The sequence below is a fragment of the Bicyclus anynana genome, chromosome 24 (assembly GCF_947172395.1).
Source record: "Bicyclus anynana chromosome 24, ilBicAnyn1.1, whole genome shotgun sequence".
NCBI classification, from domain to species: Eukaryota; Metazoa; Arthropoda; class Insecta; order Lepidoptera; family Nymphalidae; genus Bicyclus; species Bicyclus anynana.
In genome coordinates, this window is record NC_069106.1 from 3204994 (window position 1) to 3227980 (window position 22987).

Below are 22987 nucleotides of genomic sequence, written 5' to 3' on the forward strand. Positions count from 1 at the left end.
GATTCTACCACCGGTTCGGAAGGCAGGTTCTGCTGAGAAGATACCGGCAAGAAACTCAACAGTTGCTCTTTTGAAAAAGTCATACAGTATTATAAGTTACAATTGATAACAATTAAAATTTCTTATAGTTTTATTTCCTGTGTGAAGGTGGAAGCTGATCCAATGGCCTCCAAGCGCTTTTATCTTTAAGGAATTCATCAATGTTGTAGTAACCTCGACTAAGTAAATGTTTTTAACACATTGCTTAAAGCTATGCATTGGCAGGTCCATCACAACATCCTACTCCGCTTCCATCCATGATTCCGCATCATCACTGCCCATTACGTGAGTTTGTGGTCAAGGGCTAATTTGTAAAGAATAATAATAAAAAAACAAAGTAGCAGGTGTCTGCTAATACAGAATCACCCACGCAACTCCAATGTATACCTAACCGTGATTTGTATAATCTTAGCCTTTTTGCCTTTCATTTGCGGCACCGAACGTAGGCTGGGTTTTATTAGAAAACTGTCTTTCGTCGAACCACGTAGGCGTAGGAAAATTTTCATTATTAATTTTCATAATATTATAGAATGAGATCTGGCACATAAAATATATGCTGTTAGGAGAATCCTAAGATGACATCATAAAAGTAGGGATTAAAAATGTCCGTGGCTGGGCCGATTGAGGTTTTCTTAATTGGTCCAAGTCTGGCTGGTGGGAGGCTTCGGCCGTGGCTAGTTATCACCCTACCGACAAAGACGTACCGCCAAGCGATTTAGCGTTCCGGTACGATGTCGTGTAGAAACCGAAAGGAGTGTGGATTTTCATCCTCCTCCTAACAAGTTAGCCCACTTCCATCTTAGACTGCATCATCACTTACCATCAGGTGAGATTGTAGTCAAGGACTAACTTGTAAAGAATAAAAAAAAAACTTCATTCTGCACGATATTTTCATAAGGTAGGTCGAGTAAGGTGGAAACTCTGTCCATTTTTAGTTTGAGAATTTGTTATTACAATAGTGTAGTGATATATCTTTGATTTTGTTTAAATTCTTATTACAAAGTGCATTGTGTGTGTAAATAAATTATTTGTATGCCCTTAATTTTTATTAAATTTCCCTACTGATTCCTAAAAATACCATCATTTATTCGGGATAGTAAATCGTCATCATTATTTTCAACCCATATTCGGCACACTGTTGAGCACGAGTCTCCTCTCAAAATGAGAAAAGTTATTAGTTAGTCCACCACGCTGATCAAATGCACATTGGCAGATTTCACACACGTAGAGAATTAAGAAAATTCCCAGATATGCAGGTTTCCTCACAATGTTTTTCCTTCACGACGTATTCGTACGCTCTATCTGCCTATTAGTCTTTAATCTGTGCCTGTATACTACAACTAGCGGACGCCCGCGACTTCGTCAGCGTTGAATTTAGTTTTTCATAAATCCCTCGGGAACCATGGATTTTTCCGGGATAATAAGTAGCCTATGTGTTAATCCAGGCTATAATATATCTCAATACTAAATTTCAGCTAATTCGGTTCAGTAGTCGAGGTGTGAAAGAGTAACAAACATTCATATCATCAAAATCATCTGTTTTCGCAAATCTCGGGAAACCATGGATTTTTTGGGATAAAAAGTAGCCTGTGTGTCAATCCAGAGTAAAATCTATTTCCATTCCAAATAGCTTCAGTAGTAGCGGCGTTAAAGAGTAACAAACATCCAAACATACATCCAAACATACATCCAAACATCCATACAAACTTTCGCGTTTATAATATTAGTAGGAAGTAAGATAGATCATTGAGATTGGCCAAAGCCACGAGCAAGCTAACAGAAAATATAAGAAAATGGCTATTTATGAACTATTCTATTAATTAGCGGTGGGATATAATTAGTTACCGGAGCCAGATGTTGCTAACGGCCTCAAATTGATGTCCAGGAAAATGGAACGGGAAAGTTTCGCAAAAACAGTAACAGTTCGAATGCTTAAGACGAAAAACTGTGTAACTTGACCTTAATTAGAAGTGATTACGCTACATAGAAATAAATACATATATCTATTTTGTACACGATTTATATTAGCTTCACTTGTAACTATGTATGTAAGAAAATCTTGGAATCTTACCCACTTCCCGGTTTTAGATTATTAGGATGAAATTTTGCACACGCTCTGAGTTCTGATGACAATACATGACTTGCTAAGAAACGTCATTACAAATCCAAAATGGCGGCCTCCCCAATAACTTGTATTGACCTTGCAGAATGTTAATTTGACCCACTTCATAACCCATTCTTCATAATTATGAAGTATTAATGTTTGTTTGGTTGTATTTAGTAGCTCGGTGTCAAGTTAATGTGCACGAGTTCTCGTATAATCCTTTTATACCTTCGAACTTAAGATTTCTAAGATAAAAAAGCTTTTAAAATATAGGTATTCTAAACGCGTCTAAAGTCACGTTTATCGTCCCCTAATAAACCTGAACTCACGTATTGGGGTCAAATAAAATACGCTGAAGCGGTAGTGTACATAATAGACCGCGAGCCAGTGACAGCCAGACCTTCGTCATTTTATAAAAAAAAAAATAATAACAAAAAAATAGGTAAGTACGTTAGCTAGTTATGGAGTTTGGATCCTGGTGACTTTCGGAAGTAAGTGGTTTCAAGGATCCAGATCCTGAACCGATTGAGTATAAATTTTTTTTTTTATTTTCCTCAGCAATAGATTGATAATCGAGGCGGCAAAACAGTCGCTAGTCACTTAGCTTTGCGACCCTTCGAAAACATTATATATAACTTTATAAGTCTCAATTGCGAAGAATTGCCATGAAGTCTCCTGAATGGGGATTTAATTTCTCATATTCATCATCATGTCAGCCGATGGACGTCCACTGCAGGACACAAGCCTTTTGTATGGACTTCCAAACATCACGATACTGAGCCGTCTGCATCCTGCGACTCGCTTGATGTCGTCAGTCCACCTGGTGGGGGGTTGACCAACACTGCGATTTCTAGTGCGGGGTCGCCATTTCAGCACCTTGGGACCCCAATGGCCATCGGCTCTTCGAACTATGTGCCCCGCCCATTGCCACTTCAGCTTCGCGACACTTTGAGCTATGTCGGTGACTTTAGTTCTGCTGCGGATCTCCTTATAATATGCCATGGAAAATATATAAAATAAAAAATACACTTTTTACTTAATAGGTAAAGCCACTACGGTCCAAACTCTATAGTTGGCTATGGTTGGAGTATGAGCTGACAAACTTTGAGCTTATTTATAATGACAAAGGTCTGGCATTCACAAGCTCTTACACTATAAGCTTAAGACGATTGCTTAGCTTATCCATACGTGGGGGCAATCCTAAATATTTTCTTTGTAAAGCTTTCTTTGCCAATTGAAGCTTGAAGAGGGTTTAATACCTTTTCCTGGAAACCACACTCCCTACGTGTTGCGCGTTCGCGATTAGCATAAAAGCTTTGAATTTTGTTTTTAACCCCCTACGCAAAAAGAGGGGTGCTATAAGATTGACGTCTGTCTGTAGGTCTGTCTGTGGCCCCATAAATCCCGAACGGATGAAGCTATTTCAATTTAGTTTTTTTTTGTAATAAAGGTGACTTATGCGCGAGTGTTCTAAGAAATGTTTAATGAAAATTGGTTGAGCCGTTTATTGTGGTATTGTTTGAAAGTGGGGAAGAACACCCGAATGTCTGCAAATATACTCGATTGGAGTCTCAAATGAAATCGCACCGAGAGAAAATATTGATGACATTCGGGGGTTTTCATTATCAATTTTATTAATCAAACAATCAATCAATCAATTTATTTATTTGCAGATACATGCATGATATATATACAGGTGGTCGGTGGATGTAGATGGTAAATGTATCTTGCCAATTTGGCATGCAAATTATTTATTAAGTATGTGTTATTAAAATAATTCAAATGACAATTTCATCATTTAAAATTTACATCTTTACAATAATTTTATAAGTAAACATTTTATAATTAGGTATATTACTAAAAATAGTTAGTGTGTACAATTTAAATATGTAATATTTAATTAAAAAAGGAAAAGATTAAACATTTGAAAAAAAAAAATTAATGTAGTTAAGGATATTTATTTTCTGCCTCCGGAATGATCCTGAAATTTGTTTACCAAAAGACATATATGAATCAATAGATTTGTGATGTTCGATGTTTTATATTGAGTTGATTACGAAATGGGAGTACAAAAATACTTTATCAAACACTCCAAACTGTCTTAACAATATGAAAATGTACCCAAAAAAATTGAGATAAACGCTCCGTACGATTTCCCACGAATTTTCCAAGTCCGTAATCAGTGCCTACTTTCCTCTAATTACACGGCTTTTTCCCCAGCATCCAACCTCTTATTGCCACTTTGCCGAAGAGAAATTTTTCTTTATAACTTTTTCTCGAGATTAATTTCGTTTAACATTTTCTTTATCCACTCAAATGCCTACAGACTTTTGTTTAACCCACCCTTTGGATATTTACTTAATCGTACCTAATTAGTGTTAACTAGCCGACGCCCGCGACTTAGTCCGCGTGAAACTCGATGTAAACTTTCAACTACCCCTATCCTACCCCTACTCTACCCCTAGCCTACCCCTACCCCTACCCTACTCCTACCTACCCCTACCCTACTTTTCTGCTTGATTTTTTACACCTTGTGTCCGAAAAACCCAAATATCTTACGGAACCCTATTTTTTCCAAAATAACATTTAGCCTATGTTACTTGTGGATAATGTAGCTTTCGAATGGTGAAAGAATTTTTAAAATCGGTCCAGTAGTTTTTGAGCCTATTCATTACAATCAAACAAACAAACAAACATACAAACAAAGTTTTCCTCTTTATAATATTAGTATAGATGAATGAACGAATAGTTTTTTTCAGAAAAATGTAGGCCAAATAGGAAATTCTAATCTAAATTCATTTATTTCAAGTAGGCAAGGCAAGCTGTATCCACGCTACATTTTCCTGTACTTTTTTATAGTAAATATCTACAACAAATAAATGGCAAATAAATGCTTGTTCACACGTCCTTAGTAATGCAAAAAAACGCAATGTTTAGATGTATAGGTACTGTAAAAGTCATGCCGTTTGAATCTCTTCTTTTCCTTCTTAATTTCTTCGTCGCTACACTCATGACAGAGTGATGTCATGAGTTTAGCGACTAAGAAATTACTTAAATGACTACCACGACCACTCTTTCCTGGTCGTGACCAAAATGACGACCATCACCACTCTGTCGTGGTCGTGATTTAGGAGTGCAGCTTTGCAATCCGTCACCATCCTCCCATAGTGTAACTTCTTTTTTGTCTTTCTTATTGGTTTGCTATATTGTTAATTTAATTGTTTTGTGGTGTACAAATAAAGTGTATGAATATATTAATACATAAATAACAAGCGGACGACCGCGACTTCGTCCGCGTGGAATTTACTTTTTCACAAATCCCTCGGGATCCATGGATTTCTTAGGGATAAAAAGTAGCTTATGTGTTATTTCCAGACTATAATCTATCTCTACTTCAAATTTCAGGCGATTCGGTTCAATAGCCGAGGTGTGAAAGAGTAACAAACACTCATACCATCAAAATCATAAGGATTTCGTAAATCTCATGAATCCAAGACTTTTTCGAGATAAAAAGTAGCCTATGTATTATTCCAGAGTAAATTTTTTTTCATTCCAGTAGTTGCGGCGTTAAAGAGTAACAAACATCCAAACATACATCCAAACATCCATACAAACATTTGCGTTTATAATATTAGTAGGATTAGTTTTGGAAGTATTGTGTATGTTATTTATAATTTGTGTAATGAATGATCGAATGATTTTTGCAGTTACATCCAACTTTAAATATCTCAAACTAAGTACTAGGTAATGTTAAAATGAACCAACCTTATAATTTACAGCTTCTTGTAAATTCCGTTTTAAGTGCCATTCAGTAAATTGGTACTCCCGAAAATCCAATCTTCCTCTAAATGGCTAAATAAAACTTTAACTTTAAAGCTTCTGCGTAGCGACTCTGAATTAGTTTACTTATTTAAGCCGGTTTCACACTACGAAACATGCTCGGCGATGAAGCTTCGTATGATGTAACAATGTTCGTAGTTACTTCCGTATGTCGAATTTATTTTAATGTGTACTCAAACAACTCGACAAGCTTAACACAATTTTTTTTTTTAATTTACCCAAGTTATAGTCATGAACAAAATTCCTCTATCCCCATCTAATATGCGAAAATCTATGATAATAGTAAGTACGATAACAATACAAATTGGTTTTATTATAGAAAAAAAAGAATATTATTAACGATGCCATCAAGTCCGTCTGTTAAAAATTGTATTTTTCACTAGACCATAGATTTTTTTCTGGATCAGCATTTATTTATCCAGGAATAATCGATCCCCATTCCAAACTGCAGCAAAATCGGTGAATTATTTGCAGCGTAAATATTTGTTACTATGTTCACTTTTTGTGTAAGTATTTACACACATCGCTACATTTGCCTGTATAATATTAGTGTGAGAAACATCGAACATGCTCGAACGTGTAAACATACCTACTTCTATCGGAGACACACTGTCCAAATTAAATCGGACCTTTTTATATTGGAAGCAATGTAATAACAAGAAAGCGAATCTTCTAAAAATAATTTTCTTTTGTTCCAGAAAATGGTGTTACACAATACCAAGTATTGGGAAGGATAATTCCATGATCGCGCTATCTGACTTGGAACTAATTGAGAACATATTAAAATGGAACGAAACAACAGAAATAGAAACAAAACTACTTATAGAAGACGTAAAAGAAAAAGAATTCAATACAACAGAAAACGTTTATCATATAATAAGGAGTATAGATGAAAAAGTTCGTAATATAATTTGCAATGATTCAAACAAAAGTGATAGAACTGGTGATAATGTAACAGATTATAATCATATGTGTGATTCGGTTAGTGACTATGACGTTATTGAGGTTACTGTTGTTGCTATACTGTGTCTTCTAATAGTGGTGACAGTTATAGGGAACACTTTAATAATATCAGCTGTAGTGACTACGAAGAGGCTAAGGACTGTTACGAATTGCTTTGTGACTAGTTTGGCTGCGGCTGATCTACTAGTTGGTATATTCGTTATGCCGCCAGCTATCGCAGTGCATATAAGTGGTAAGTTTAATTATACATGGTTTCCGTAATAAAACTCAAATGGTAGATACACCACCTATTTAAAACTAACTAGCGGACGCCCGCGTGGAATTTAGTTTTTCACAAATTTCTCGGCAACCATAGATTTTTTCGAGATAAAAAGTAGCCAATGTGTTAATCCATGCTATAATATATCTCAATACCAAATTTCAGCTAACTCGGTTCAGTAGTCGATGCGTGAAAGAGTAACAAACATTCATATCATCAAAATCATCATGTTTCGCAAATCTTGGAAAACCATGAATTAATTATGTGATAATCCAGAGTAAAATCTATTTGAAAATAAATTTGATTAATAAGCTTGGAATTAAAGATGCTTAATATATTGTAGGAAATAGTAGTCTGAGATGGATATGACGTCAAAGGTGTCTTTAACCCTACACACAAAGTTTACAAGTGCGTGATTTCAATCAAGGTCATTATCTGATATTCTAGGGTCTTATTTTGGTTAGTTTGATTTGTTAATTAAGCTGTCCTGACAAATATTGTGAATCATTTGTTATTTTCGTATTCCACTTCTGAGTCTGCTAAAAATATTTTATATAACATTTTATAAACAAACCATACATAATCTATATACAGGCAATACTCCATTGCGTAGGTACATTTTGAAATTTAAATTATTTTATTTTAAAAAAATTATAGCTATTTTATTTTACACAATACTAAAACAAACTTTTTAAAAATATTTGTCTGTCTGTCAGTACAGTACACTACCAGAGCTTTTATACAGGCTAAGTAATATGTATGTACACCTATTCAGATATATCTATGTACGTATCTTATGCAATTGCTATGCAAGATCGTATCAAGTGAACGTCTAGAGACTTGATATATTAACCACCGAGAGTTATAACTCAAGACTGCATATTATATTCTGTGGTGGAATACACAACTGTAGTCTATGTCACTGAATTTATGTACTCGGCTGAAGATAGTGGTGTAGTTATAATGAATATCATATAAGGCACGTAATAGCATGATATAATCACTGCCTTCAACTCGGAGGGCGCAGATTCGAAACCGATCCGGGGCATGTACCTCTAACTTTTCAGTTATGTGCATTATAAGAAATTAAATATTACATGTCTCAAACGGTTAAGGTAAACATTGTGCCTCTAAGGCTTAGAGTCTAAGCCAGTGATTCCCAAAGTAGTCTATATCGACCCCTAGGGGTCTATGACAAACAGTAAGGGGTCTATGTCAACGAAAAATAATTTGGGGGTCCATTAAATGAAAATGGTTGCCACGATAGTGGATCATAACACATTCACTGATGTTTATAAAATTGTGCAAGTTGTAGGATACAGAAAATCGATATCAAATAGTAGGGGTTAAAAATAAAAAAAAAGTTAAAAAAGTAGGGGTTAAATAAGTTTTCCGTGTCTACCCAATAAGGAAAAACATGGCAAGGGAAGACACAAAAAAGTTTGGGTAACACTGGTCTAAGCCCTCATTCGCACATGAGTTTTTTTAACGTCCGTTAAAAAAACTCTCGTGCCAATGTGGGCTAAGAGATCAATATCATTTCTAGAAAAAAATCAGGTACAATATAATTCACAAACGCTATCACTCTTTCAGCGAGGCACCCCGTCACTCACGCAAAAGCTTTTTCATAAAAGCCGCGTCTCTATCTATTTTTTTATGCCTGAAATGCCTTTGTTGTTTTTTAAACAGAATATTTTTGTTTGCTTAAAATGATGTGACCTTGAGTAGACAATTCACCCATTTTGGACGGTTGTCTGTGACGCTCTCTCTTTCCCCAAATGCTCCTCGAGATTTTTGGGTAAATCCAAAAATTGTTTGTACTCGACTAAAACACTAAAGTAGTGTGAACTAGGCCTAAATGCGCCCCATACTTTAATGGCAAAAATGGCAGCCGCAGCGCGCGCGCCACAATGTTGCCCGCTCAAATTTTCAAAGTTCGCAGCGTCAACAATCTGCGCTGACGAACCCTCATGCCCAGCGTGGTTAGTACTTGGCAAAACTTTATATTGAGCCGTGATAGCCCAGTGAATATGACCTCTGCCTCCGATTCTGGAGGGCGTAGGTTCAAATCCGGTCCGGGTCATGCACCTCCAACTTTTCAGTTGTGTGCATTTTAAGAAATTAAATATCACGTGTCTCAACCGGTGAAGGAAAACATCGTGACAAAACCTGCACACCAGAGATTTTTCTTAATTATCTGCGTGTGTTAAGTCTGCCAATCCGCATTGGGCCAGCGTGGTGGACTATTGGCCTAACCCCTCTCATTCTAAGAGAAGACTTGAGCTTAGCAGTGAGTCGAAAACGGGTTGATGAGTGAAAACTTTATATGGACGGTTATACGAGTTAGGTGTACAAATAGTGGTAGGCCCGCAATCACATATCAAATTGGATTACCCATTTCGTATATCAAAGCTCTCAGGGTATGGAATGCAATAACGTTTGACTGCAAACAATCCAGCCGATTCGCAAACACGTCGTAATATCTACTGTGTGTCGAACGGACGCGAAAATGTATGGAACTTTGGGAACTGTTGATACAAGGTATAATAGACCTTTACGGTCGCTTATAATTGGGATAATCCCAATTAATACACTTTTGATGAATTGGAACTTGGAGCACAAAGTACTTTGAGAATATGGGATACTTTTCATCCCTTTTACGCAATGCATAGTTTGGTTATAACATTTTTGAAGTTACTAGCGGACTTAGTCAAGAAATTTGCTTTTGCCAGCAACCAATATATAGCTATAGACGACAACCAGAGATCATAACAGCGTGCAAGATAACATAGCTAGACCATATATCTAATATCAAACAAACTAATTCAATTATTTATGTAGATGTAAGATCATCTAACTTAAAAAAAATTACCCAGCCTAATACTGGCTGTTTTTGGTGCATTTGCTTAAAAAAATTTACAAGCGTGTCAAAATATCATCATAATATGGAAAACAGGCAAAGATGCAGATTCATTTTCAGAAAGTGTGTTGGAAGTGTGTTACCTCGCAAATGTTTTTATAACGTCGTATGACATACGTGCGCTGTGATAATTACAGCCTCTGCTTCCTTACTATAGCTCTCGCTTTCGGCTCGAGCTGCAATATCGCCTCGGCTGTAATTTTTAACTTACTGCACTTATATCATAATGTACTATTTCAGTTTAAGAACTATCCGTACATAAAGAATTAGGACGAATAGTTTTTGAGATGAGTGGTTCAAACACCACCTACCATTTTGGACGTCTTTAGCAGAAGACTCATATTTGTAGAAAGATATTTAAAACCAGCTGGTAATGTTTTCGATAAATTTTCAGTGGCATAGGTAATATTTTAGTATACTAAAATGTGGTGACAGAAGCTGGGCGAAAGCACTATTAGTGAAAAGCTGTTAATTTTAATATGAACAATCAGATTTCTATATTTATTATATCCTAATTTTCTCACCACCAATTGTCGCATCAAACGAAGCTAAGAACACTCTCAAGATCAAGTCATCAATATTCTCTTTTAACGCGCTTTCATTTAATAATAATTATAATAAAATGTTTTATTTAGCTGAGTACAAAAGCAATTAATTACAAACAGACATTCAATCTATGTATTGATTCGTCGACTTCTAGATATATTATAATGTACTAGCTGACGTCACACCGTTTCACCCGCGTAAATTCGGTTCCCTCACAAAATACCGTAACTTTCTAGAAGTAAAAAAAAATGTGAGCCGTCTCGAGACGCCTGGCAGATGTGAAACATCTCACTCTCTAAATTATCACGGTTAGACATTTTATTATCAGAAAAATAATTTGTTTTCAAGTAAAACACAGGTACTGCAGTAAACAACACTGTATACACTACGGAGTATACACTTTAGGTATCCGAGCTCAGTGTAGCGAGAGATGGCTTAGCGCCGTAGTGGGAGAGAATCGCATAGTCGATTGCGCATGGTGACGCGTCGCCACATCGTACACACTACTGAATATACACTGTATATTATACCATCATATAGCATGGCGACGCGTCGCCACGCCAGAAATCGGTTGAGTAGATCTAGAGATTACAATACCATAAACTATACCTCTTTTCAGTATTAGTATAAATATATGTTTCTATGTTCTACACAGTTCTTCTCTTTCCTAAGGTAAATGGGAGCTCGGTTGGATCCTCTGCGACATCTGGATCAGTCTGGACATTCTGCTCTGCACTGCATCTATACTCTCCCTCTGTGCTATAAGCGTTGACAGATACCTCGCTGTCACAAGACCGCTTACGTACTCGAGGCGGAGAAGATCGAAGAAGTTGGCGTTGACTATGATCTTCTTCGTGTGGATATCTGCTGGCACTATCACTTGTCCACCAATGTTTGGATGGTAAGTATCTTCTACATTGTTCTCCTCTATTATATGGATAATGTGAGCTTGGTTGGATCCTCTGCGATATCTGGATCAGTCTAGACATTCTCTCTGCACCGCATCAATACTCTCTCTTTGCGTCCGAGGAAGTACCTTCCTTCTTTCCTGTACCAACTGGATATCTGACATTTGTTTTATTGTGTACTAGCGGACGCCCGCCACTTCGTCCGCGTGTAATTTAGTTTTTCACAAATCCCTCGGGAACCATGGATTTTTCCGGGATAAGAAGTAGTCTATGTGTTAATCCAGAGTAAAATCTATTTCCATCCCAAATTTCAGCTAAAGCGCTTCAGTAGTAGCGGCGTTATAGAGTAACAAACATCCAAACATCCATACATACTTTCGCGTTTATGATATTAGTAAGATTTAATTAAAGTTGAACAGATAAATTTTGTAGAAGTAATAGTTTCAAAATGTGGTAAAACAGGCTGATGATATTTGATAATCTACCAGATAAGCTATACGTTTATAGGTATACCTTTGATGTAGATTAGCCTTAGTAATCAATGCTACATCAATGTTAATTCGCTACCATCTTAGCTACATGAGATCGCCAAAGAAAGTCGAATAGTTTTCACCGATGCAAATCTAACGCTCGTATTTTTTGCCAAGGTATGAACCAGATCACAACCAAGGTGGAGTCTGTCGCTACAACCAGAACCCTGGCTACGTGGTGTTCTCTGCCATGGGGTCCTTCTTCCTGCCAATGATCGTCATGGTGTACGTCTACGCGAGGATATCCTGCGTGGTGGCGAGACGGCACCAGCAGCTGGCCAGCTCTTCATCCAAATGTGGCAAGGTAACGGTGGATGGATGGACGATGTGGGTGAATAGATAGATGGATGAATGGATGGATAGCTGGGTATGTGGGTGGGTGGAGGAGGAGCAAGATATATTTTATTGGGGTTTTCATGACCTCCTTGGTAACTGCCTAGGTGGTACTCAATGGTCAAGTTCAAGGACGGATCAACAAGTATTAGGTGACATATAATTGAGGTGGCTGGCTGTACGTATAGATGAATGGGTGGGTACTTGGATGTATATCTGGGTGGATGGATATGTGGGTGGTTAGTGGGTTGTAACCAAAATAAGACCCTAGAATGGCAGAGAATGCCTTGAGTGAAGTCACGCACTTGTGAACGCTGTGTGTAGGATTAAAGGATCTCACTGGTAACAAACACTCCCCTCTTCCCCAGTAACCCATAAAGAATTACACAACAAGAGATGTGGACGGCTCGAACGTCACGAGCACACTGAAGCCGACCGTACGACGAGCACCTTATACCGCAAGTCGTTCCCGCCAACCGATCGTTACCCCCCTCTAAATCCTTACTCTTTAAGAAAACAAGTCGCGCCACCTAGCATCGGCACGAGCAAACACCAGATCGAGTGACATCATATCCGTCTCAGACTACTGTTTCCTACACTATATTATTTTGTTACAGAAATCCAACTTGTCATGTATACGAACGGAATCTGACTCAGGTTCAGACAAGCTGTCTCTACGACACAACGCGTCCAAGCAACCATCCAAGACCTCAACCGCGCTCAGCGAGTCATCTCTACAGAGCGAACAGAGGTGTCCATGCTGCTTCCGGAGCGATAGACGACGACAATCCAAGTTTAGGTAACCAACTAAGCCTCAAGAGACGAAATCCAAATTATTTTTTGGAGTAAAAATCTGAGAACTCTGCCCCTGTAGCCAAGTGGCAAGTCGATTCTCTTTCTACGATCGCAAACGCTTCGAAAACTAGAAAAATGTATGGGAATGACCGATCAGTTTGACGGCCTCCGTGGTGCAGTGGTATGCGCGGTGGATTTACAAGACGGTGGTCCTGGGTTCGATCCCCGGCTAGGCCGATTGAGGTTTTTTTAATTGGTCCAGGTCTGGCTGGTGGGAGGCTTTGGTCGTGGCTAGTTACCACCCTACCGACAAAGACGTATCGCCAAGCGATTAAGCGTTCCGGTACGATGTCGTGTTGAAACCGATAGGGGTGTGGATTTTCATCCTCCTTCTAACAAGTTAGCCCGCTTCCATCTTAGATTACATCATCACTTACCATCAGGTGAGATTGTAATCAAGGGCTAACTTGTTAAAAATAAAAAAAAAAAAGATCTTGATCACGTGACCTGTCTATAGCAAATGCATAGCAAATGCAATCGACGTTCCACTTGGCTACAAGGGCTGAATTGATAATTCCCCAATGACCATAATAGTTAAAACCTAAAAATTAAAAAAAAAACTTAAAGTCTAAAGATCAGCAGGCGTATTCACTACTAAATAGCGGAGCATGGGATAAAATAGGGGATGAAAGTTTATGGGAAGTCCTTCATTTTTAGATTTACAGTTCTAAAAATTTGATCAAAAATCGTAAAAAAATACAAAATATAATGGAATGTGATTCAAGAATTTTTAAAATTCAACCCCTAAAGTGATAAAAAAAAGGTTGAAAGTCGCAGGCGTCCACTAGTTTAGTATAATTTCAAAAATAAAATATCACTCAAACATTGAATGTGAAAATTTACTTCGTCAACGTTAAAACTTCACTTAATTATGGTATCATTAAGACTACTAACTGCTTTGTTATTGAGTTCGTGTTTAAATTAAATTAAAAAGTATTAAATTTGAGCGAAATTTAAATTTAAAAAGGCTTTACGTGTTGTCATTTCAATAACATTCTACTTGACGTGATAGCCCAGTGGATATGACCTCTGGCTTCGATTCGAAGGGCGTAGGTTCGAACCCAACCTTTCATTTAAAAACATTTTAAGAAACTAAACATCACTTGTCTCAAACGGTGAAGGAAAAACATCGTGAGGAAACCTGCATACCAGAGAATTTTCTTAATTTTCTACGTGTGTAAAGTCTGCCAATCCGCATTTGACCAGCTTGGTGGAAGGCCTAACCTATTTTATTCTGAGAAGAGACTCATGACAACAGTGAGCCGAATATGGTCTGTTAATGATCATTTTTTTTCTCTACAAGTTAGCCCTTGACTACAGTCTCACCTGTTGGTAAGTGATGATGCAATCTAAGATAGAAGCGGGCTAACTTGTTAGGAGTGGGATGAAATCCACACTTCTTTCGGTTTCTACACGACATCGTACCGGAACGCTAAATAGCTTGGCGGTACGTCTTTGTCGGTAGGGTGGTAACTAGCCACGGTCAAAGCCTCCCACCAGCCAGATCTAGACCAATTAAGACCTTCGATTAGTAAATCCACCACAGCGCCACAGAGGCCGTCAAATTTCATTCAATCATTTCTAAATGTAAATTAAAATATTTTTACTCTCCACAGGTCCAGTCAAGAAAAGGAGTCTCGCTTCTATGACGTCACATTCAAGTCCAATTACAAATATAAAGGCACCCAAACGCGCCATAGGACGTACTCTGTGAAAGAGCACATGGAAAACCGGGTATCATCCTTGCGAAGAGAGACCAAGACCGCTCAAACTCTAAGCTTGGTCGTAGGAGGTTTTATAGCATGCTGGTTACCTTTCTTCCTCTACTACTTACTAACTCCTTTTATCCCAACTAATTATGTTAACTCCGTGTTGATGTATGTCCTCACTTGGTTAGGATGGTTCAATTCGGCTATCAACCCTTTTATATACGCTTTCTATTCTCCTGATTTTCGAATGGCGTTCTGGAGGCTTACTATTAAAAAGTGCAAGCGGAGTAAACGCAAAAATTAGGATAATACGCAAAGGAGATGGTCCATTTCAGGTCCAATCTTGTACCCCGTATCATTAAAATTTAATGGTTTATATTAAAATTTAAATAAGTGAATAAATCTAACTACAATAAAATAAAAACTCAAAAATTTAAGTTTTATTAAGATGGCGCCCATAAAGCTGCTATAAAATGACAATAAACAGCAAATGTCAAATCGACTACTGCATTGAAAACGTCATCAGTCCGCCATTATTACCCTTAATAGTGTTGCATTTATTGGGAGAGAATGAATATAGTAAATTCGTAGATTTGTATAATCAAAAATAGTTAAAAATAAACATTTTCTCTTATTTCCGCTAGGGTACAATAACTGATCCTGGGCTCCATACAATTTTGGACCATCTTCTTTTAGAGTATTCGTCTTTCTAAATTATGGTAATGGTATGATAGTTGAAACATCAATTTACAGACAGTATTATTGAAGATATGTGAAAAACTATCGCCTATAACAAGCCAGAAATTTGCAGGGAATATGTGCTATATTTGGCTACTTAGCAATTAACAACCTGAGCCCCATTCGCACGAGAGTTTTTTTAACGGACGTTAAAAAAGCGTTCAAATATAGTTTTGTTGTTCAAGTGAAATTGCAACACTGCTCGGAAAAAAGCGTCGCATTTTAAAAACGCAGTCGTGTGAACATGTACTTGGGAATACATTTGTTGTATTTGAACGCTTTTTAACGTCCTTTAAAAAAAATCTCATGCGAATGAGGGCTGAGGCATTTGCTTTGAGTTTCATGTACCGTAAACCGTTTTCAAAGACACTGTTAATGATTAAGCTAGAGTTTCTAGAGTTGCCACGAAGTAAACTACTATCTGGCTACTTCTTCTTCTTCGAGCTTTGGCAGTCAGCTTCGTAAATTCCTCTCTATCTTTCGCTTTTTTTATCTGATTGTGTAAGTGCCGTAGGGACCCAGCGGCGTCACCGGGGGGTTTGGGCGAGCGCAGAAGCATCGCCTGATTTGCCTGAAAGAAATAATACATAAAATCAATACAGCAGTATCTCTTAGAGCAGGAAGAGTAATAACAAAATGTTTATTTCTTTAAGAAATATGCTTTTATTGAGCTCATTATTTAACCAGATCCTTATTTATCATATTATCGAATCATATATATCTCCCTAAGGGGTTCACGGGGCCGACGTTGTATTTTTATTTTTTTTTTATTTATTAGCCGGTGAGGAAAAAATAATAATAATTTTCTTAAATACGTATAATAAAAGCACAATTTAAAAATCTAGCCACGTTTCCAATTATTTAATTATGTATTGTACACGATAATGCGATGTCAGAATGTGACAAAAATTAATTTACTCCGTTTTCATAATAAAATCTCGCATGATATATTTGCCGGCAGCTGTTACGTTTGTAAAGGAACGCACGTAAAATATTGCTTTCCCTCATTCGTTTTTAATAAATATTCACACGTCATGTTATTTAATTCTTGTTTTTCCACGATTTTCCATGTTTTTTGTCTGTGTAAGGATTTATTTCTGTTAGTATAAAGGACAGTAGAAAAAAAGCAAATGAAATAAAATAAATGTGATTATTTCGTTTCCTGATTGCAGATGTAAGCCTTACCTTAGACAAATGTATACGAGCCAAAATAAAAAACTAAGTGTATATTATATTATTTTTCATGTACTTTTTTAATTATTTCCCAATTTATATGTGAAAACTTCGCTGGCTTAATGTCAACAACTATATAAGTTTAATTTTAAGTAATATGTAATGCTGTTTGTTTTCCTTAATAAATAATAATAAAAAAAATAGGATAGTACATGGCTGACGAGTGAGCACTGACGAGTTTAACGTTAGAGTAAATCGCTACAGTTACGTATTATATTTGTTTTTTTTTTTTAAATATTTGCCATATCTATTTTTTTTTAATATGACCAATATTCCCATTCCCCTCCAACTAGTCTGCCCCTGTAGCCCACTTGGCTAGGGGGGCAGGAAAGATTGTGGTAGGAGTGGGTACGACAATAGACCAACGGGGCGAGGGTCGAACCACCACCCCTCAGTGATGAGTCCGACCGCTCTTACCGTTGAGCTATTGAGGTTCAGTATTGTGAAAATAACTTAATTAAAGTTATAATAACCTTAAGATTACGTGTCTTTAAACCAAAAATATTAATTTAATCTAGTCTGAAACTCTAGTCAAATTAAATTTATTTTTAAGCGATGTTTTCTGACCTCAGACCGTTATGTTATGTTATGTAACGTTACGTTACGTAACGTGATATTATGTTATGTTAGTGTATGTCATTTTAAGTGAGTCCTATCTTATTCAAGTAAGTGATGACACTCCTGCGTTTCCATTAGAGAACCCAAGAGCTTGCACATGATTAGTAATTAGGGCAGGCACTATAAGAACACTCTCTCTTCATTTCTGGTAAGATCCCAAAATCCTGTAAGGCGCTGTCTATTTTAGTTCAGGTTTTAGCCGCGAGACTTCTTTCATGAAAAGGGCTCAACTCCTTTAAAAAAAAACACACGTCAAGAAATTACACAAACCAAATTGTACATGAACTTTACAATGTACAGTATTATACTCGATATAACATTCGTAGAACTTAGGTAGTTAAATAACATTTAAACTTCTGTAATATAAATTTTATGACGTAATAGTATTTATTATTGTAAAAAATTGTAATACTAAATATTAGATATAGTATATCACTAATTTTAGATCTGTGATAGCCCAGTGGATATGACCTCTGTCGCCGATTCTAAGGGTGTGGGTTCGAATCCGGTCCGGGGCATGCACCTCCAACTTTTCAGTTGTGTGCATTTTAAGAAATTAAATATCACGTGTCTCAAACGGTGAAGGAAAACATCGTGAGGTAACCTGCATACCAGAGAGTTTTCTTAATCCTCTGCGTATGTGAAGTCTGCCAATCCGCATTGGGCCAGCGTGGTGGACTGTCGGCCTAACTCCTCTCATTCTGAGAGGAGACTCGAGCTCAGCTGAAAGTTTTAATACTAAATGTTATTACTAGGAATATGTTTAGGGTAGTATTTAATTTAAAATAAGAAAATCCAATATTTAATAATCTGGTTTTTGTAAATTGGGCTGACAAACTTCTTCTTCTTATAGGCATACTTTATGTCAGAATCCTGGTCTATCTAATAAGTATGCACATTTACAGTTCGTGCGCTGTAGCATGGTGTGGGTGTCAGTTTGTTTGACTCTTGAAAGTTTGTCGCGATTTACGGTACCTATTATGAACGTCATAAATCAACTGTCACCCGCACCATGCTACGGCGCACAAATAATTAATGTATTTAGATGTGATAACTTCATATGGGAGGGTAACGCTTGGTAACGTAACGCGTTACAGCTGAAGTTGGCAAGTTTGACACTTGCACATGACAGAGCGAACTTCAGACTGATCTTACGACCACAGATAATTTTAAAAGTTTCCATGTTGTTTCTGTATGTTTTTCACACGTCTCCGACAATAGAGGTTTCTTAATTAAATAATTAATTCATCATAATCATTAACAGCCAATGGACATAGGCCTCTTGAAAGGACCTCCAAACAAAACGGTCTCGAGTCGCCAGCATCCAGCGGCTCCCTGCAACCCGCCTGATATCCTCGGTCCATCTAGTGGGGGGTCGACCAACACTGCGCTTTCCGGTGCGGGGTCGCCATTCCAGCACCTTGGGACCCCAACGTCCATTGGCTCTACGAACTATGTGGCCCGCCCATTGCCACTTCAGCTTCGCGACTCGCTGAGCTATGATAGTGACTTCGGTTTGATCTCCTCATTTCTGATTCAATCACACAGAGAATAATTAATTAGATTCAATTAATTAAAGCAAATAGTCTGGCAAGGTCGTTGATAACACTCCAATAATATGCGGGCGACAGGGGGAAAGACTGCGCGAGTGTGGAATCGTGCGTGCGGGGAAGTGACGTGCATTAGTCGTGGGTTTCATTCAACGCTACACGCCCGCCGGAGAGAGGGAGTGTTATGAACGAAGTTGCCAAGCTGTACTTTAAGTTATCACTTTTGTCAAGACGTTCCTAGACGCACACGTTTTTTTATTGTATACGGTAAATTTAAATGCACTCACTTCTACTATTTCTAATGTATATAATATAATACAAGAATTATAGATTCTAGTCAGTTAGATTTAAAAATTTTGTGATATACGAAATAAAATTTTAATTATTTACATACTCAGTGTTTCATTTTACTTATGTAACGAATATTCCTTTCTTCCAAGGACCAAGTATTTCACTTATTTTGATTTTAACACAAAATTACTGAACCGATTTTCATGAAAATTAAATGGAACTAAACTGGAAGTATACTCTTTCAAACATAAAAATAATTTTAAAATTTTGTTAATATATGACGAAGTTATGATGTCATCGTTATCAACTCATATTCGGCTCACTGCTGAGCTTGAGTCGAGGGGTTTGGCCAATAGTCCACCACGCTGGCCCAATGCGGATTGGCAGACTTCACACACGCAGAGAATTAAGAAAATTCTCTGGTATGTATCTCTCACGATGTTTTCCTTCACCGTTAGAGACACATGATATTTAATTTCTTAAAATGCACACAACTGAAAAGTTGGAGGTGAATGCCCCGGATCGGATTCGAACCCACACCCTCCGGAATCGGAGGCAGAGGTCATATCCACTGACTATCACGGACACAGTTATGAGGTACCAAACACAATTTTTGTTTTTGATTTACGTCGAATTGAAAGCCTCCTCCTTTTTTGTAATCGGTTAATAAAATATATATTTTTTTTTATTTTATTTTTTACAAATTAGCCCTTGACTACAATCTCACCTGATGGTAAATGATGATGCAGTCTAAGATGGAAGCGGGCTAATTTGTTAGGATAAGGATGAAAATCCACACCTCTTTTTGGTTTCTACATGACATCGTACCGGAACGCTAAATCGCTTGGCGGTACGTCTTTGTCAGTAGGGTGGTAACTAACCGCGGCCGAAGCCTCCCACCAGTTAGACCTGGACCAATTAAGAAAAATCTCAATCAGATCAGCCGGGGATCGAACCCAGGACCTCCGTTTTGTAAATCCACCGCGCATACCACTGCGCCACGGAGGCCATAACAATATCTAAGAAACAAAAATCTTTTGAAACGTATTTCAGCTCGGCTATTAAATGGCATATTACGTTACGTAATACGTCACTGCTGTCAACCCTCCCGTCATCCACTGTCTATATTGATTAGGGTTCATATCAAACCCGGATATAGGTTTATTTTGCTCAGATACCCGGGTATTTGGGTGAATATATTAATGGATTAACAGACGACCTTTAAAATATACAGGCAGGAGACAGCAATGTATTAAATCTGATACATTACGATTGCTTCTGAATTTATTTATACCCGATTACAGCGAAATGAAAAGAAGGTTTTAGCAGCATAAGTATTTTTTTTTTATTTTTTACAAGTTAGCCCTTGACTACAATCTCACCTGATGGTAAGTGATGATGCAGTCTAAGATGGAAGCGGGCTAATTTGTTAGGACGAGGATGAAAATCCACACTCCTTTCGGTTTCTACACGGCATAGTACCGGAACGCTAAATCGCTTGGCGGTACGCCTTTGCCGGTAGGGTGGTAACTAGCCACGGCCGAAGCCTCCCACCAGCCAGACCTGGACCAATTAAGAAAACCTCAATCGGTCCAGCCGGGGATCGAACCCAGGACCTCCATCTTGTAAATCCACCGCGCATACCACTGCGACACGGAGGCCGAATGTGCGCCTAAACTATTGAATCGATTTTAATGAATGAGGTATCAAAAGATTCGTAATAATGCAAAATTTGGTTGTTTTTGATTTTATGCTAATTATCATTGACCTCATATGATAAAAGGACGCACATTCATGTCAGAAAATTTCACTTAAAAACTGGAAAATTTGTCTTTGTCAGTTTTAGAATTATTGGTAAAAAAAATTATACCTAAAGGCCTTTAAATATAGTCAATAAAATCCCAAATTCAGAGCAAATTCAACCTTCAGGATTGAGTTTAAGGTTTAATTTTCAAATACGACTATTTGAATTGAGTGCCAAGAATTTGTATCTAGCACTCATTGAGGGGGACGTTTTTTGGTCGCTGATTGTCCATCCACTTTTTAATAGCTATTGCTAATTATATACATCATTAACGGCTCACTGTTGAATACGAGTCTCCTCTCAAAATGAGAGGGGATAATAATTCATCACACTGGCCAAATGCGGATTGGCAGACTTCATTCACGTAGAGAACTGAGAAGAGGGAGAGTAGAGGAGACTCGAGCTCAGCAGTAAGCCGAATATGGATTGATAATGAACGAAACCAAGTTACTGAATAGGCTGGCAAATTTACACAAAGGCAAAATAATAATCAAGCGAAAAGCTTGTTAATATAAGATTCAGTAACTTAGTAGATATAAAATAGCTTCCAAGCTTTTAGCAGCTAATACTCTTCCACTTGGAAGATATAGATAGATTACCAAGAACGAAATGCTTCGGAATTCGGATAAATCTATGAATAAAATAGGATTTCCAGGTGAACTGAGTGGATCTTGGAATTTCTCTGCGACGTTATAGATCAAGAGAAAGCGGTAGTCAGACATACCGCATTTTATAAAGGCTTATAGTTTGTAAGCTTCTACTATATGTAAGGATGGTAGCCAAGTACCTAGTAAATGGCTAGTTCATTATCGATGTACTAAATTGAAAAAAAAAATTATCCCGCTCCAGGGTCCTCGAGAATCAGGACTTCTGCGGTGAGGGAAGACCAGATGGCTCGTAGCTTTTCGGCCAGACCGAAGGCAGTGAAGGAGTTGCAGATGGTGGAAGCGTAGAAGAAGAAGAAGGAGAAGAAGAAGATGATGAAACCTGGAACCCCAGAGCAAGAGAGGCATTAGAGCGTGCCCTCCATCTTGCCTTGTAGCACTTGTCCAAGCCCAGCGACTGAAACAGACACTACAGAGCACCAAACAGCATTACAATAGTTAGCTAATAATTGGCCGTGGCTAGTAACCACCCTACCGACAAAGACGTATCGCTAAGCGATTTAGCGTTCCGGTATGATGTATTGTAGAAACCGAAAGGGGTGTGGATTTTCATCCTCCTCCTTACAAGTCAGCCCGCTTCTATCTTAGATTGCATCATCACTTACCATCAGGTGAGATTGTAGTCAAGGGCTGACAAACTTTCGGCTTTTATTAAATGTGATATGTCTGGCCATCGCAGGCTCTTTGTCTATTACTCAAGGATTTTACAGAGAATTCTATTCGAGACGCGGATAATCTTTTGCATTTTTAACGCTAGTTCCTATGGCGACTTTATCTTCACTTAGTACTTTACTGTATACACAAAGATTTTGATTTAAGTTTACTTTTACTAGTATCTCATCAGACACGGGGTCAGGCCTTTGTTCTTATAGGAGAGGGAATATAGAGGGGATATGAGGAGATCCTCAACGAGTCGCAAAGCTGCAGTGGCAATGGACGAGGCACACAATTCGAAGAGCCTCTTTTGACGTGGCGCAGTGGTATGCGCGGTGGATTTACATGACGGAGGTCCTGGGTTCGATCCCCGGCTGGGCCGATTGAGGTTTTCTTAATTTGGTTCAGGTCTGGCTGGTGCGAGGCTT

General features: G+C 37.8%; 1 protein-coding gene across 1 annotated transcript in view; it reads left to right on the forward strand.

Moving 5' to 3' along the window:
• LOC112052120 (octopamine receptor 1-like) overlaps positions 1 to 19538 on the forward strand; it is a 45469-nt gene extending 25931 nt beyond the window's left edge. Inside the window, exons 2-6 of the mRNA XM_052888985.1 lie at positions 6682 to 7178; positions 11344 to 11572; positions 12227 to 12413; positions 13060 to 13241; positions 14914 to 19538. Coding sequence (XP_052744945.1) covers positions 6725 to 7178; positions 11344 to 11572; positions 12227 to 12413; positions 13060 to 13241; positions 14914 to 15310 — 1449 coding nt within the window. The 5' untranslated portion in view covers positions 6682 to 6724 and the 3' untranslated portion in view covers positions 15311 to 19538. The remainder of the gene's footprint in view (positions 1 to 6681; positions 7179 to 11343; positions 11573 to 12226; positions 12414 to 13059; positions 13242 to 14913) is intronic.
• The last annotated feature ends 3449 nt before the right edge of the window (positions 19539 to 22987 follow it).